The sequence below is a fragment of the Sorex araneus genome, chromosome 10 (assembly GCF_027595985.1).
Source record: "Sorex araneus isolate mSorAra2 chromosome 10, mSorAra2.pri, whole genome shotgun sequence".
NCBI lineage: Eukaryota > Metazoa > Chordata > Mammalia > Eulipotyphla > Soricidae > Sorex > Sorex araneus.
This window is the reverse complement of record NC_073311.1, coordinates 67,706,684-67,724,282: the sequence shown is the minus strand read 5'-3', so window position 1 is coordinate 67,724,282 and position 17,599 is coordinate 67,706,684. Positions and strand designations below refer to the sequence as shown.

The window sequence follows — 17,599 nt, the reverse complement described above, 5'->3', positions numbered from 1 at the left end:
ATGGAATAGGGTTGAATATCCTTACACGTGCACGGCAGAGCTTGGCAAGTTCCCTGTGGCATATTCAATATGCCAAAAACAGTAACAATAATGGATCTCATTCCCCTGACCCTGAAAGAGCCTCCAATACAGCACAATTGGGAAGGACGAGTAAGGAGAGGCTACTAAAATTTCAGGGCTAGGAAGAATGGAGAGGTTACTGGTGCCCGCTCGAGCAAATCGATGAACACTGGGATGACAGTGACAGTGATCCTTACACACAACATGAAATATTTGATCACCTAATCTATGATAAGGGAGCAAGAAATATAAAGTGGAGCAAGGAAAGCCTCTTTAACAAGTGGTGTTGGCAAAACTTGACAGCTACATGCAATAAAATGGGGTCAGATGTCTACCTAACACCATGCACAAAAGTCAGATCAAAACGGATTAAAGACCTCAACATCAGACTAGAAGCCATAAGGTACATTGAAGAAAAACTCAGCAAAACCCTCAATGACATGGAAGCTAAAGGTATCTTCAAAGATGAAAAGCCACTGATCAAACAAGTGGAAACAGATAAACAAATGGAACTATCTTAAACTAAGAAGCTTCTGCACCTCCCAAAGAACAGTGACCAGAATACAGACAGTCTACAGAATGGGAAAGGATATTCACCCTACTCTTCTGATAAGGGGTTAATATCAAGGATATGCAAGGCACTGGTTGAACTCTACAAGAAGAAAGCATCTAATCCCATCAGAAAATGGGGCAATGTCATAGTGGCAGGGTGGGGAGGGGGAAGACTGCTGGGGAGGGGGGGAGGGATGTTGGGTTTATTGGTGGTGGAGAATGGGCACTGGTGAAGGGATGGGTTATCGAACTTTGTATGGGGGAAACATGAGCACAAAGATGTATGGATCTGTAACTGTACCCTCACGATGACTCTCTAATTAAAAATAAACTAATAACAAAATAAAAAAATTAAAAAAAAATTTAAAAAAAAGAAAAAGAAAATGGGGCAATGAAATGAACAGAAACTTTCTCAAAGAAGAAATCAGAATGGCCAAAAGGCAAATGAAAAAATGTTCTTCACCACTAATCATCAGGGAGATGCAGATAAAAACAACAATGAGATGTTATCTCATACCCCAAGAGTCTGGTCCACATCCAAAAGAACAAAAGTAGCCAGTGTTGGCATAGATGTCGGGAGAAGAGGACTCTCCTTCACTGCTGGTGGGAATGCCAACTGACTCAGCCTTTTTGGAAAACAATATGGACGTTTCTCAAAAACCTAGAAATTGAGCTCCCATTTGACCCAGCAAAAAAATGCAGTAGAAATGACTTCTGCACTTGTATGTTTATTGTAGCACTATTAACAATAGCCAGAATCTGGAAAACATCAGAGTGCCCAAGAATAGATGACTGGTTAAAGAAACTTTGGCACATCTACACAATGGAATACTTTGCAGCTATTAGAAAAGATGAAATCATAAAATTTTCATATAAGTGAAGTGACATGGAGAGTATCGTGCTAAGTGAAATGAGTCAGAGAGAGAAGGACAAACATCGAATGACTGTACTCATCTGTGGAATATAAAGTAACATAATGAGAGACTACCACCCAAGTATAGTAGAGATAAAGGCCAGGAGGATCGCTCCATGGCTTGAAAGCCAGCCTCACATGCTGGAGGAAAAGGCAGCTGGGATTAGAGAAGGGACCACTCAGTAAATGATGCTTGGAGGACTCACTTGAGATAGGAGATGTGTAGGATAACATGGGGTTTGTCCTTTTAGCCTTGCCTTAGGGAACATAGTTTACCTTAAAGCAATGTCCTTTCTGTATGGACACAGGAAGACAATATTGTGCTTGTAACTTGGGAGTTAACTGACTCCAATAATATTTACTCCTGAGCATCTGCTTTCTCAACTCAGTTGCCTTTAGTTCCTAACATCCCAAAAACAGGGTCCCAACGAGGGACAGGACAGGACGGATCCAGGGCAAGCGGTGAGTTATGTGCTACCCTGGCATTGAAATGGGCCAGGCCAAAGCGCCACAATACTCAACTATAAGTTGAGGGCATGATCATGGACAATGCTGTCATGATCCAAAAGTAACGATGAGATTAGGATCCTGCTGGGGTTAGGAAGATTAACCTGGCTTGAGGACTGTGGTCTGGAGATGTCCTCAGGAAAAACCAAACTTTATACCTCTTACTGTGCTCATACAGAATGACATTGCTAGAAATATTAGAAGTAGATTTACTATAACTATTTAAGTAGATTACTAGCTCACACCCTGACACACCCTTGTTTGGAATCACATCCTTGAGTGGATCTCTTTAGATGAGATTTCCTTAGATGAGATTTTGTTAATCTCCTCAAGAAATGGTCTTACCCTTCTTTGTTGATTTGTTGATGTTAAACCCACCTTTGTGCTACCGCCCTATGTAATTTGCTATATGAACTGAGACTGTGGGGCACTGAGAGAAGACAGAAGAGACAGAAGAAGACAGAAGGAGACAGAAGGAGACAGAGGAAGAAGGAGACAGAGGAAGAAGGAGACAGAGAGACAGAGAGACAGAGACCGGGAGAGAAGCAGAGAGAGAGAACGAAATAAACTGATCAAGCAACCAGTTTGGCCTTCTTCCTTCCTTCGCCTGCCTCATCATCACCATCAACCTCCCCCGGGGTGGGGAAGCAGCGTGAGACTACGGAATGTGGGCAGCGAGAGAGATAGAGCCCCGCTGGTCCCTTTCTCTTTTGTGTTTTTACACAGAGATTTGTGCTTAAAGTGGACTATGGACCAAACATGATGGCCACTTAGTACCTATATTGCAAACCGTAACACCCAAAAGGAGAGAGAATAAAAAAGAACGTGCCTGCCATAGAGGAAGGAGGGGGGATGAGGGTGGGCAGGAGGGATACTGGGAACATTGGTGGTGGAGAATGGGCACTGGTGGAGGGATGGGTACTCGATCACTGTATGACTGAAACACAATCCCCAAAGTATGTAAGTCTGTAATTCTATCTCATGGTGATTCATTAAAAAATAATTAAAAAAAAAAAAAACATCTGAGGGAGCAGTGGCTGTATACCTGCCTTCTGTTAGCTCCCAGGGTACAGAAGCCCTAGCTCAGAGGTCTGGTCAATGTGCTCCAAATAGAATCCCCAAGAACTCCGAGTGTAACCAGCTCCCCTCCTCAAGGGTACCCCAAGCCTCCAGAAAGTAAGTCACCAACCTGGGACATGACTTTGCAAAGCCACCTGGGTTCCACAAAGTATAAGTCACTTAGCTGCAGTGCAGGATCTTGGAAGTGAAGCAGGACCCCTGTAGGAAGAAAACACAGTGAAATATGGAATCAAGACTATACGGTGAGAGCTTAGAGAGATCTTGTACCACCAGCTCATTCTTCATAAGAAGGTCAAAAACCTCAGCACCAAGTTCCCAAGACCTAAAAATCTCAATATCATACAGAAGAGGTTTTGGACTCCGTAAAAGGGTTGTAAGCATTTTGAGATAGTGCTTTGCAGATCATATATTTAGAAATTCATCATCATCTTTTTGATAAATATACACTACAAAAATCACAATTATTTCAAATGCAGCTTAAAAAAAAACAGAATCCCAGGAAACTTCTGGTTTAAAATTAGAGAGGGAAAGAGCAAATCATGATCCACATGACAAATATTTTTCACTTACTGACAGTTAATTAAGTCCTGCTATTCCGCTCACTGGTTGCTGGGGGGTCCTGATCAGAACAGAATTAGCACTGAGGGTGGCTAGGGGGGTTTACCTTGGGATCACACTGGCCATGACTGAGGCCGCAGAGGAGAGCTGCCAGCCCCATCCCTTCAGCCCAGTCAGACCCCAGCAGTCGCCCTCTGATGCAAAGGGGAAGTCAGGGCTGCCCAACCCCACCACCCCCACCCCAGACTGCCAGGCACTGAGTACTGTCCAGTTCTGCAGCCCACTTATGCTCCACCATCAGGACATTTGATTCAACATTCACACACAAAAGGCTCCAAAAGGAAGGCAGGGACCCACGAGAAGCTTTGGCGATGTTTTGTTAACTTCGGGATGGAAATTCTCCACAAAGAGCAGGTACCGTCATACAGATGACTACAGCTGAGCTCTGCAGAAGCAGGGAACATACCTGACTCGTTGAGGAAGTGAACTGCATGTGGGAGCTCCTGCTCATCCAGCTGTAGCTGGTTTTCTCTCACCAGCTGTAACAAGCGCTTCCGGCCAATTACAGGAAATTCAACTGGCACATTTTTACGCTCTGATAATATGATTTTCTCAAGTTCCACATAGCAGTCTGGAATCAGCTGCCCAACCACAGGCTGATCTCGGATCTATGTGATGACATATAACAAGCTGTTAAATACACTTACTTGTGTTTGTCAACTGCATGGTAAATCTGTACTAATTGTGTTTTCAAAAAGAAGTATATTGGGCCAAAGAGATGGCCCAAGGAACTGAGCACATGTCTTGCATTCAGGAGATCTAGGTTTGCTCCTGCGCCACTTGGCCCCAGAGCACTGCCAGGAATGACCCCAAGCACAGAAGCAGGGGCAGGCCCTCCGCGAGCACTGCCATGTACAGTCTAGAAGCAAATACAAAGGGCAGAGGATTCCTGCTTCAGGAGACCCCTCCCAAAATCAGGGGGTCTCCCTGCCATCTTTTCCCTTCCTCTCCCTTCTATTAATTTTTTTTCTGAATTCAGGATAAAAAAGGGATTATACAACTCAGAAGTGTACTTTAATAAAATTAAAATATGATGTAAAGTTGAGTTTTGAGGAATAATTAGAGGTGAAGTTAAAATTAAAATATAGAAACACAGAAGTCAATTAAGCAAGAACTACAAGTAAAGCAGAAGGAAGACATTCACTCTGCTTTTCAGGAAGTCCATGGCAAAGTCCCAGACATGTCTGTCTCTAACTATAAACAATAATTTTTTGAGCCCTAAAATATTACACTGAAATGTAGTGAACATGCTAGTAGAAAAATCACAAAGAATTGCTAGAGATTTGGGATTTATTAGACACAAATCCCCAATCTTTATAATCTTATATTAGTTGCATGTGCCTATCAGCATTAAATACTGGAGACACACATGAAATCTTAGCCAAGCTCTGCTACTTCATGGAAACATAAATATGCGAAAGTAAGTAATCGTCTAAATACCAAAGTTCATAACCTGTAGGATGATTCTGGATCTGTTACACTTAAAATCTAACCAAAACACTATCTGATGGATATATAGAATTTAAAATTTTTAATAGGATCTTAAGATGACAGCTTTTAGAATCCAAATCTTTTTTCCCTTGAAAATTTAATTTTAAACAGAAATATGATTCCAACAACGGCAACTGAAATGCCTTTGAAAACCACCAGGTGGCAAACTTGTCTCATTTTTCAATCTATAAATATGTTGAATTTTCTTTTTACCTAACAATAATTAACAAAATTTGTGCACATATAATTCAACTTGTTCCCTCCCTATTTTCAACTAGAACCAGATTTATCATCATTACCATTGCCTCCAAAATAATCACTAGAATGACACTTCATGCATTCCTTGCCCCAGAAAATCAAGCTGAAACCCCACTAACTCCACTTTTGATTTCTTCTCTATTATTCATACATCAAGATAGGACTTCAGTTGAACTTTATTTTATTTTGTTTTATTTTTATTTTATTTTATTTTATTTTGCTTTTTGGGTCACACCCAGTGATGCTCAGGGGTTACTCCTGGCTTTGCACTCAGGAATTACTCCTGGCAGTGCTTGGGGGACTGCCAGGGGATGCCGGGGATCGAACCCGGGTCGGCCGCGTGCAAGGCAAACGCCCTTCCCGCTGTGCTATCGCTCCGGCCCCTGAACTTTATTTTAAACCCAAAGAGAAACCCCACATATAAAAGTAAATAAGGACTATTTGCTTATCTAAAGACATCAAGCCACAGAACTATGTGACCTATAGTGCAGGGGCACGGGCCAGCACAGCCGCTAGCACACTCCTGGTTGGCACTGAGCCCAGGCTTATTCTGCTCCTCTGTGTAGACTCCTGCCAGGCTACCAGATGCACACATGTATATATGTGCGTGCATCGCACACACACACAGACACACACACACACACACAGACACACACACCACACACACTGTATTCTGTGTTATTAGGGTATGCACAGACACCCATAGTTAAGGGTGAGCCCAAGAAAGAGTGAAAGATGGCAGTGAAAAGGTAGAAAGAGTCCCAAACATGTTAATAAACTCTCTGAATACAGTCTAAGCACTGCTCTCAGCTCACCCAGGAGGTGGGTTCTGCAGAGGACCCACTCAGTGGGTTTGCAAACCGATGTGCCAAAAAAAAAAAAAAAAGTCCCGTCATTAGCAATGTGAACTTTGATTGAAAGAATCCTGGTGTTTCTCAGAGCACTTGTCTTCTTCATTGTGTGCCCATGTCGAAGTGTAGAATGGGGTTCTCACAGGGCAGAGGTGAGCCTGGGGTTGAGGAAAGCAGCGTCTCTCAGCTGGAGGCCAAAGGAGCCAAGGGCCACAGGAGAAAACTGCAGATGGGACGAGCAGCATGAGACTTGGGGACAAGTGACAGGACAGGGGTCAGTGTGAAGCAATGGTCAGAAAAGGACTGAGAAACAGCAATTAAAGTACCAAAGTCCAGTTTGATGAAGCCGCCACTTGATCCATAAACTGCTTCCACAAATTTAAGTAACAAACTCATTCTCAAAAAAGTCTCTTTGAAAACAAGACATAAACTGACAACAGTTATAGAAGGAAAAAGGTTCAGTTACATAGAATATTTCCTGAGATGTAAATTTCAAAATCTATTTCTTAAAAGTTGCATCACACTGTAATCATTTTCAAACTAGGAAAATGTGCAAATAAGTGTTGTCTTATAGAAAAGAATCGCCATAGATCTGCCATCAGTAAAAAACTATTTATTTTTAAAACTATGATGAATGCATGGAAAGACACAAATAAGATTATTTTCTCCTTGAGCACCTCAAAGACTGGTTCATTTGTAAATGCTCTTTAGATTCTGGATAGGAGTGTATCTTAGAAGTGGAATGAAATCAGGCTGATCAGGTACAGTACATCATAGCCAAGGAGACTATATAATTTAATATCCCAAGTGGAATGCTTTTGAAAATGCAGTGGGACTCTATTAATGCTTTGTCTGTCTGGGCAAAACAGGACCGGAGCTACAAGCACAGCCTTGATCATTAGCTAATAAGCTAAGCAAACGGAATGAGGAAGCCATGGATAACTTTGCTGGCCACACTGAACTATTAGGGGCATTCTGTTGTTGTTGTTCCATGAGGTCTATAACGTGTTCTCTGTAAAACTCAGAGAAGATTTATTTATCCTGTAGGAACCATAAATAAGTGTTCTTACTGGTAACCAATTTATGTGTGCTTTATGAACCCTGTAAATTATATTTGCTGTACCAGGAAAGAACTTGCCTAAACTGAAAACCTGTTTACCCACCACTGTAAACAACATTAGCAATCTGGGCAAGAAAAGCATAAGACAGGCACTGCAAAGAAAGAAGCAGACATCAACAAGAACAGAGTGAGCAAACATGGCCACTCTCCACAGGCTCAGACAAGACTCACCCCTGAGTGAATTTGCAGAAAAACTCAGGTCTGAGGGACCTGTGACTGAAACCTCCAAGCTTGCTCTGAGCAGGAATGGGCCTCCTCCCCGCAGCTCCACTCCCACCAACTGTACCCGCATTGCACCTGCCCACCCACTCCCGCGCCATATAATCTCATCAGTGGCCTCTCCCGTGAGCGAACCTGCTGTATAACAGTATTCTAAATTTTAGGGTTCCTGAAGCACAAGGCCACATTTGAGGCCCAGCAGCCTCTCCTACTCTACACCACTGATGTACCAAGAGTAGCACGCAACATTCGTTTGGGCTTAACAACATGCTAGTCATCTCTCATACAAGCGCTTAGTGGCTCCAGGATGAAATACAACCGTCTTCCCACACTTTCCTCTAAGGAAACTTTATTGGGCCATTTGTAGTGGATTATTCATGACAAGCAATTCAAAAGTAATTGTTTCAGGTCTGCTTGGGGGGCACAGTTTGGGATTTGGGGTGGAAACATTCTAAATATTGTGCTGGGAAGGTACAATGGTGGTGGAATTGGTGTTTGAATACTAAATGTAATGAATTATTGTGAACAACTTTATAAAAATAAAATTAAATTTATTAAAAAGAAGTGATCAGAACAGAAGACCCGCAGGTCACCATCATTCTTACCACCAAAGGGCCTGGAGAGTTGGGGATCAACTACCAGAAATATTTCCTTCATTGCTCCTAGGACCCTCTAGCTAATGTATTCCCTTCTTAAGAATTGGACATAAAGCCTGCATAAATGATTTTCAACATATTTTATGTTGAAAATAGCTTAATTGTGCTCTGTTTATTAAAAGCTCTCACTTTTAAGAATTACCTGCTTCTCAGAAGTCTGACAAGCCAGGAACTGCATGTCTAGTTAGCATACTGCACCTCTCCACCCGCCACCAACACAGCACAGTACCTTGAAGTTCAAGCTCTCATTTATGATGGTTTTCCGAAGTTTCACCAAAGCGTCAGATTCCTCAGTGGCATTCACAAAGTGGTAATCCCGTATTGTTGGGAACCCTCGCTTGTTCAGGAGCTCTTTGGTGATTTTACTTATGCACGCTTTGCGCTGCTTCTCATCAGAAACATCCAAATGTGTGCCCACGAGTATTACAGGGGATGACGAGGCTCGAGCCTGTGGGAAAAAACATCTCAGCTTGCTTTGAAACCAAGTGTTTCACTCAGCCCATACCCAGTCTGAGACCCACCCAGCAGAAGTAAAGAAATTAGAAATTTCAGATAGTAGAAAGAAACCATCTTTCCTTCTTAAAATGGAAAAAGTCGAACCCTATGGGATTTTAAAAGTCATTTCGTGCCCCTTTATGACCCCTTGATTACCACTTTTCTGGCAGAGTATCAACTCAAGCAGTGTATTTTTCCCCTTCTCCTAACCCTGAAAAGGGTTCTTGTCAAAGTGTGCCTTAGATTACTAAGTATAATAAGCTTTAGTAGGCTCCCGAACTATATCGGTGACATAATATGTATTACATTTTGCGATCCTTATCTAAAAATTATTCCCTGAATTCATTTCAAACTCATTAACTTAACCCAAAGTCTACAGAGGGGAAAAAACCACACAGGCACACTTCACTACCATAGTGATAAGTACTTGTTGTAGCAAGCTATAATCAAGTAAAAAAAAAATTAGCACCAAGGATGCAGCTCAGTAGAACAGTATCTATAGTATTTCTTACCCTAAAGGCAATATTCCCATTCTTAGGGTAAAACACATTTTTTACTTTTACATGTTTATTTACATGCTCCCCTTATATCTTCCTTAGCTCTCTTCACCCTTACTAAATTTTACATTTGTAGGATTAATCTATATCATGTAACTCTTAAGATGTAATAGCATAGATTTATTCATAATATTAACTTTTAAATCTGTAACAATATATCATTTTGAAAAAATTTTACTTTTTCAACTTATCATTGATTAAGTTTTATTTTATTGAAGGGCAAGGGATTAAGCCCAGGTCCTTACACATGCAATGCAGCCCTAACTCTGCTACAGAACTACTTTAGCATGGTAGAAAGGCAGAGGTAGGATAAATCAGAAAACTGCACAGGTCTTACAATAAAATTAGAATGTTTATTTATTTATTTATTTATTTGCTTTTTGGGTCACACCTGGCAATGTACAGGGTTTACTCCTGGCTCTGCACTCAGGAATCACTCCTGGCGGTGCTCAGGGGACCATATAGGATGCTGGGAATTGAACCTGGGTCAGCCTCGTGCAAGGCAAACGCCCTACCTGCTGTGCTATTGCTCCAGCCCCCAAAATTAGAATTTTTTATTCCAAAACATTATTGAAATTTTATTTCAGATAGAGTAAGTAGTTTTGTTTGTTTGTTTTTTAATAGGAAGATCCAAATAATTGGATTATTTTGGGGGGGTTAAAAAATACAAATAATTGGATTTTATTTGGGGGTTTAAAATACACCAACGGTACCGGATGGTGGGGGGCTGGTGGTAATAATTGTTTTCTTTATTTTAAAATTTGGGGGTCGTCCTTCCCTCTCGGAGAGCCCGACAAGCTACTAAGAGTATCCCGCCCACACGGCAGAGCCTGGCAAGCTACCCATGGCATATTCAATATGCCAAAACCAGTAACAACAAGTCTCACAATGGAGACATTACTGGTGCTGCTCAGCAAACTGATGAACAATGGGACGACAGTGCTACAATAGTGCATTGATTAATAATTTTGTGGAATTACAGGAGATTAGCTCCACTTGCCTGTATGTGTATGTGTCACCACCTCCACAATGAGACACAGAGAGAGAGATCCCATATGTAAGGTTGTTGTTTTTTTTTTTTTTAAGCATAGCAAGGGAACAAAAAATGGTCAAAGTCATTAAAACTAAGGATTTTGTCTACAGAACTGAGATCACCTGGGGGCAGGAAGGCGGGGGAAGGCGTTTGGGATGGAGGAGGAAAGTGGGCACTCTGGTGACAGGGTGGTGTTGGAATGATGTATGCATGAAAAGTATGATGAACAGTTCTGTAAATACTGGTACTTCAATAAAAATGGTTTAAATATCACTGTCACTGTAGCACTGTCATCCCATTGTTCATCTATTTGCTTGAGTGGCCACCAGTAACGCCTCCATTGTGAGACTTGTTACTGTTTTTGGCATATCGAATACACCTCGGGTGGCTTGCCGGGCTCTGCCATGCAGGTGGGATACTCTTGATAGCTTGCCAGGCTCTCCGAGAGGGATGGAAGAATCGAACCCAGGTTGGCTACGTGCAAGGCAAATGCCCTACCCGCTGTGCTACCACTCCAGTCCCTGGCTAATTCTAGTATGAATTATTTTTCAGAAGAGATTTCAATTAAGGGTCAGAGATGTGATCATTTGTCTAGCCATGCTATACCCATGTGAAACCCTGAATTAAATCCTCAGCACACAACACCCCTTGAGAAAAAATAAATAAATAAATAAATAAATTGTCTTTAAACAGCCAGGAGAAACATGAGCCAATTTCCTATCACACCACATGTCTTCTTGATAGTCCCCCTTTACGGCCAAGCACACAGCTGTCATGCATGCACAGGACCCAGTCATCAATCCCAAGCACTGCAGGGCCTTTCATACACACAGGGTACAGCCCTGTTGTACCTAACAGCACTGAGGACCCCCAAAATATAACCCCAAATATATTGCCACCATCAAAGTTCCTGAAGTTTGAACTTCCATCTGTCTCACAACTTGTATCTTTTTTCAATGCTATTAAAGCTCTGGGCCTTCTTGGTATGGAGCCGGGCAGCTCCCTACAAACCCCAGCAGCCACACCCACATCCCTTGGCTGGCAACGGGTAAGCTCAACAGCCCATTCTACAGATCCCGGCGTCCCAGGGACACACAGCCACATGTTCCTCCACATCCCACACTACTGACAACTCGAATTAGATGGAAAAGCAGCACAGAAGGCAGCGAATCTCAATAAACAAAGGTAATAGAGAGAAGGTTCGTCTAGCAATGAGTAAACTCTCGGACAAAAACCCCATGGTAAGATGTAACATTTTTCAAACTTTTCTTTTATCTGAGAAGTATTTCTTTGGTAATTCCATTAGCCACTTAGTTGTAATGAACAATATAACATAAATTATTGTGTGTCTACTATGGAGGCGGCTTGGAGAGTGAATGGAAAACTGGGGACAATGATGGAAGGAAGGTCACCAATGGTGGGAGGAACGTGGTGGGATTGATGCTGGAACACCAATGCTCATAACAACTGTGTTATGATGATCAAATTTTGCTAATGCTCATAAGTGTATCATGCAACAACTTTATAAACCATGATGTTTAAATAAAGTTTAAAAAATGAAAAAATGATTTTAATATTTCATGAAGGGCTGAGGAGATGGTACACTGATCTAAGTGTATGCTTTGCATACAGGAGCTCTGGGTTTGGTCCCAACTAGTATATGGTCCCCTGAGCACTACCAGGAGTGACCTCAGAGCAGAGATGGGAGCAGCCTCTGAGGACTACAGGGTATGGCCAAAAAAACAATCAAACAAGACGCTAAAACTAGTTGCAGGTACTTCTTAAAGCAACTGTACCCCAAATTCACAGTCCATGCACTACTCGACAAGAATGGTTTTCTAGGTTCACTGGGCTAGGACCGGTCACCTTTATATTGAAGAGCCATGGCTTCATGGCATCCACTTCGGCCTGCCCTTTGCTGAGGTCATACACAGCCAGGTACAGGGCCCTCTGCGTCATAAAGTGAGGATGCGTGCTGTAGAACTCCTCTCGACCTACAAAAACAGAGATTTTTCTCACTGTCCTACATAGAAAACAATCCATTCTCCAAAAACAGTTGGGGCAGGGGAGCTGTATGATTGACTATTTAGCATGCAAATAAGAAGCAATGAACTCCTGTTGTTCAGGAGACTCCTAGGGTTTCCACCAGGAACTGAAAACTTCAAGTTTATCATCACAGTGGTGTGTGCACACGTGTGCTTACAGTGTGCAAGACCAGGTCCTCACGCATGTGAGCCACATCCCTGGGCCGGGACTGAAAACCTCTGCAAATGTCAGGCGGTTGGCTTCAGCTGACACCCCTGGTCCCCTCACCACCCTCCATTAGTAACCTGCAGACCAGGACAAAATGGGAAGGTGAAATGGCTTTACATAACTGCACAGGATGCACTGCTGTCTTGCAGTACTGAAACAGAAAACTCAGTTTTAAAAAACTCCATTCTCAATAACATGCAACTGTGAAATAGACTCAAGTGAGAAAGTACCTGCAAAATCCCACACATTTAGAACCAGGTCTTTCTTCCCCTTGCCCCTTATCTGGACAGGCCAGTCCTTCACATCGATGCCAACAGTTGCACCCTGCACCCCAAGGTCAGATTTCTTCATTTTCATTAACTGCTGCAATAAAGTGGTTTTGCCACTGCCAGTATTCCCCACAATCATAAGCTTCATTCTGTTGTAGGGCACAGCCTTTTTTAATCGCTGTTGAAGAAACCTGAGATTTGAAAGTCAGAAACAGAACAAAACTCTTAACAATGAATGTAAGTGAGTTCTGATGCACTGAATTCTATCAAATACCAAACTGTTGTAGCATATAGCACACACAGCTCACATAAACCGAGCTGGTATGAAGTCCCTGTTCAGTACACTGTGCATGCGGGTATCTTGCTAGTGATGTCGGTAGCGTTGATAATGACTGATAACATCATCAACTATAATGACATGCTGCTACCAGAGATAATCAAATTGTGCTTGATACTAATTATAATGATGTATAATTATATTTCTTCAAGTAATACTGCAGAGCCTGGCAAGCTACCAAGAGTATTCCACCCGACAGCAGAGCCTGGCAAGCTACCCGTGGCATATTCAATATGCCAAAAACAGTAACAAGTCTCACAATGGAGACGTTACTGGTACCCACTCGAGCAAATCGATGAACAACTAGAAGACAGTGCTACAGTGCTACAAGTAATACAAATGAAATACAAATACTAATTATTACAAAGTATAAAATTCTACAAGCCCATAATGCATAGTAAGTTGCATACCATTATCTAACTCTTAAAAGTGAGGCCATATTGGAGATGTTACATCGTGTGCATATTTTGAGTGTATTTATATATGGCGTGTATGATGTTTACATTCATATCACACTAAACAACTTATAAATAAGAACAAATAAATAACTGTGCTACCAGATGTTACTGTGTTTCTATTCCAAGCAACTTTAATGTGAACATAACTGAAACTCATTAAAAATGACATAGATAATTACTGAGAACCACCTTGAAAATCGTAGATTTTAAATGTTCTCAAAGTAGAATATTTTTCTCTAAAATTTTAGAGAAACAAACTAAATCCTAAGTGAGTTTTAGGACATACTGAGTGATCCATTTGCCTAACTAATAGGACTGGAACCATCACTCCTAATGAGACAACAAAAGGTACACTTTCTCTTGATCACTTTGAAAACTTTGAAAAGTAAGATCTGACTAATCAGACCTTATATCTATTTTTATTGAAGTCAGTCATTTCTCACATACAAGTTTCCATCACTAATAAAATCAATGGTCCAAATTATACTTGTTAAGAATTTACCACTATTGGGCTGGAGCAAATAGCACAACGGGTAGGGCATTTGCCTTGCACTCGGCCTACCCGAGTTCGATTCCCAGCTTCCCATATGGTCCCCTGAGCACTGCCAGGGGTAATTCCTGAGTGCATGAGCCAGGAGTAACCCCTGTGCAACGCCGGTGTGACCCAAAAAGCAAAAAAATAAATAAATAAATAAAGAATTTACCACTATCTGAAAAAAAATTCTTAAAATAATTGATGTCTATACTCTAACCTATGTTTTCTAAAAAATATTAAGTCCATATTAAATATTTAGTTACATAGTGGTTCGATACATAAAAATTATTTTTTTTAATTATCATATAACTATCTGTAGTTTCAGGAATAAGTCATGGAGGGAAATTAAGTTGGATAAGAGGTAAGCATGCCTATCATCAATGGTGGAAAACATCTGTTTAAATTAAGTAAATGGAAAACAGAAAACCAAATTTTTTACAAAAAGAGACAAAAAAGTAAAATATAAATTTACACAAACAGAGGTTTAAAGGAAAGTAGATGTCTATTATTGCTAATCAATACCTAGTCCCTTTCGGGGGGCACACCTATTAACTGTATTGCCATACTGGACTGGGTGGGGTCAGCATAGGGGACACTCTGGGCAGGGCAGGGTGAGATGCCAGGACCAACACCCAAGGGCCTGCATTGCTAGGTACTATGGTCAAACCAAGGGAACATGGAAAGGTGATGATCAAGATAAAATCAGTATGATCATTACAGACAAAAGCAACTCTGAACAATGGTGAGATGGCCTTGGGCTTCTTACGGGCACTCACCAAGAACAAAGGGTGGAGTAGTCTTATCAAAGACTTATCAAAGACTTCTGGATTTTGTGAAGTGTGACAACCAGACACAATGATACCTGGAAAGTTGTGGTGGTTTCAAAAATGATCTGGGTGGAAGGTTAGTCATCCTAACAGGTAAAATCAAAGCTGGTCATTTTCAATTACTTAAATAACAATAATGCTCTTAGATAATTCAGACATGCTCTCTGCTCTAGAAACATACCTTAAAAATAGTTTGAGATTATATAACGGGTATTGAAAGATTTAATAGATAAGCTTATTCCTTTGCATTTATTTCTACTGCCAGGAACAGTAGACTGAGAAGGCATTCTCACAATCTCAGAGAAAAGTAAAAGGCAATAGTGCATCGTACATTAATGCTAAGTGATTTTCCTAAATTGCATCAATCTATACATCAAAGTCACAGAGAATAAATCTTAAACTCACTTAATAAATACAAATGTAAATAAAATGATCAAACCTTATGATGTCTTTGGCTTTATACCCTATATGTTTAAAATCAAAATTAAGACGGAGTTCATCCAAAGGTAGGTCCCATATCTTGCTTAGTTTCCCCATTTCATTAGGAAATGATCTCAGTTCCACATTGTGACTAACATCGAGAGATGTCAGGTTTTCCAGACAGCCAATCTCAGGAGGAATCTTAATGAGATAAAAGAGAGAAATCCTGCTGGTGAGAAGGAAGAAGCATGTGTGTCTCGGAAGTTGGGCCCAGGATTGAGCACTATGCCCGCGGCATAGTCCCCATGCCAAGGCCAAGTGAAGGTGCAGCAGAGCTCAGGAGCTGGGCTCCATCTCCTCAATGAGGTGCTCACTGGTACCCTCAGCACCAGATCCAATGAGGGATGCACAGCCTGACCTGAGGAGGCCCTGACAGACCTTCTCCTCTCCATACAGCAGAGACAACACTGGTTTGCTGGCCAATATGGGAAATAAAAAATTAAAAAGTTCTCTGAGATAGATAAATGAATAATTTGGGGTTTATAAAAGAAGCAACAGAGTTAAGCAAGGTACGAGGGATTAAACCCACCAGGAGAGACAATGGGGGAGGGGTCTGTAATTTAAGAGTGCAGTCAAGTCAGCAGGAAGCATGGTTCATTCACATGGCACAGACCTAGGTTCTATCCTGGAAACCCCATACGATCCCTCAAGCACCACCAGGAGTAATCCCTGAGCACTGCTGGGTGTGGCCCCAAAACAAAAGCAAAGAAATGCAAAGAATAGAACACAGCAGCAATTTTGTGATCAACACAGTTAAAACATGACACATAGTCCTAATTGAACACTTGAGGGTACTTGAGAGAGGGGTTTGGGCCATTCCCTGGGTTGCTCAGGGGATCTCTGTGGCTCTGTGCTCAGAAGTGAGCCCTGGCAGTGTTTGTGGTGCCAGGAGTTCAGTGAGGGATGCAAGGCAAATGCTTTACCTCCTATACTGTCCCTCTAGAGAACAGATGCTTTTAAAGGAAATCAAGTGAAGTTAATATACTCATTTACCTCTGGATAAGACAGTTTTTCAAAATTGACACATATCAAATAAAGGATTTGGTGGCCATGCTAAGGGGCATACTCCCAGCTCAGAACTTGGACGCCCTCCTGGAGGCACTCAAGGGTGGTGTGGCACCAGGGACTGACTCAAGCCTGCTGTGTCAAGGCATGTGCTCCAGTCCACTGAGCGCTCTCTCTCTCTCTCTCTCTCTCTCCTCTCTTCTCTCTCTCCCTCCCTCCCCCTCTCTCCTCTCTCCTTCTCCCTCTCTCTTTCCCTCTCCCCCTCTCCCTCTTTCTCTCTCCCCCTCTATCCATCTCTCCCTCTCCCTCTCAAATTAAAAAGTGAGGTGATAAAAATTATCAAAACAATATGCTATTTTTGTGGAAAATAATTTTAACCAATAAACAGATGTGGTCTTACCTCTTTCAGCTTATTGTGAGAAAGATGTAGTTTCTCCATTCTTGACCACATGGATGCCTTTTCGCTCAAGTCCAAAATGCTGATCTGATTGTTATTAAACAAGAGCTCCCTTAAATTTAAGGACTTCCAGTGAGCAGGACTGGGGAGGCACTGGATGGCATTGCTGCTCATGTCCAAGCACCGCAAGCTAAAGTAGTGTCAGATCAAGAGAAAAAGCAAATGAGTCTTTCCAAATACAGAGGGAAAGGTTACAAGTGACTTTTGTTGAAGTGAAAGGTGCCTGAGCTATGTGTCATGAACACTGATACTCAGAACCTCTGACCTCAGGAGGCTAGAGAGGGCGTCACAGGCATCAGCCAACCTAACCAGGAGTTGCCACCTCCTGCCAGTACTCTCAGAGGATAATGCTCCGGAGGACAAATGCTCATTGTTACTCTGACGCTTTTGTTGGCAGTCAAGTCTGGAGACATGATTTTGGTGTACATGTTAGGGACACGTCAGTGAGAAATACTATATATCTTTTTAAGAACAATACTTAAAAAACAAAAGTGAGGGCTAATTTCCCTGCTTCAAAAAGTCTGTCTCAAGAGTTTTACAAATGTTCACAGTGCAAGATAAATAAGAC

The 17,599-nt window shown here is 41.7% G+C and overlaps 1 protein-coding gene across 1 annotated transcript in view; it reads right to left on the bottom strand.

Annotated features, from left to right (window-relative positions):
• LRRK2 (leucine rich repeat kinase 2) overlaps window positions 1–17,599 on the bottom strand; it is a 143,107-nt gene that overhangs the window by 71,012 nt on the left and 54,496 nt on the right. The window contains exons 27-33 of the mRNA XM_055118275.1: window positions 16,975–17,161; window positions 15,529–15,710; window positions 12,894–13,123; window positions 12,277–12,404; window positions 8,555–8,773; window positions 4,137–4,338; window positions 3,222–3,310 (exon numbers count right to left, since the gene is read on the bottom strand). Coding sequence (XP_054974250.1) covers window positions 3,222–3,310; window positions 4,137–4,338; window positions 8,555–8,773; window positions 12,277–12,404; window positions 12,894–13,123; window positions 15,529–15,710; window positions 16,975–17,161 — 1,237 coding nt within the window. The remainder of the gene's footprint in view (window positions 1–3,221; window positions 3,311–4,136; window positions 4,339–8,554; window positions 8,774–12,276; window positions 12,405–12,893; window positions 13,124–15,528; window positions 15,711–16,974; window positions 17,162–17,599) is intronic.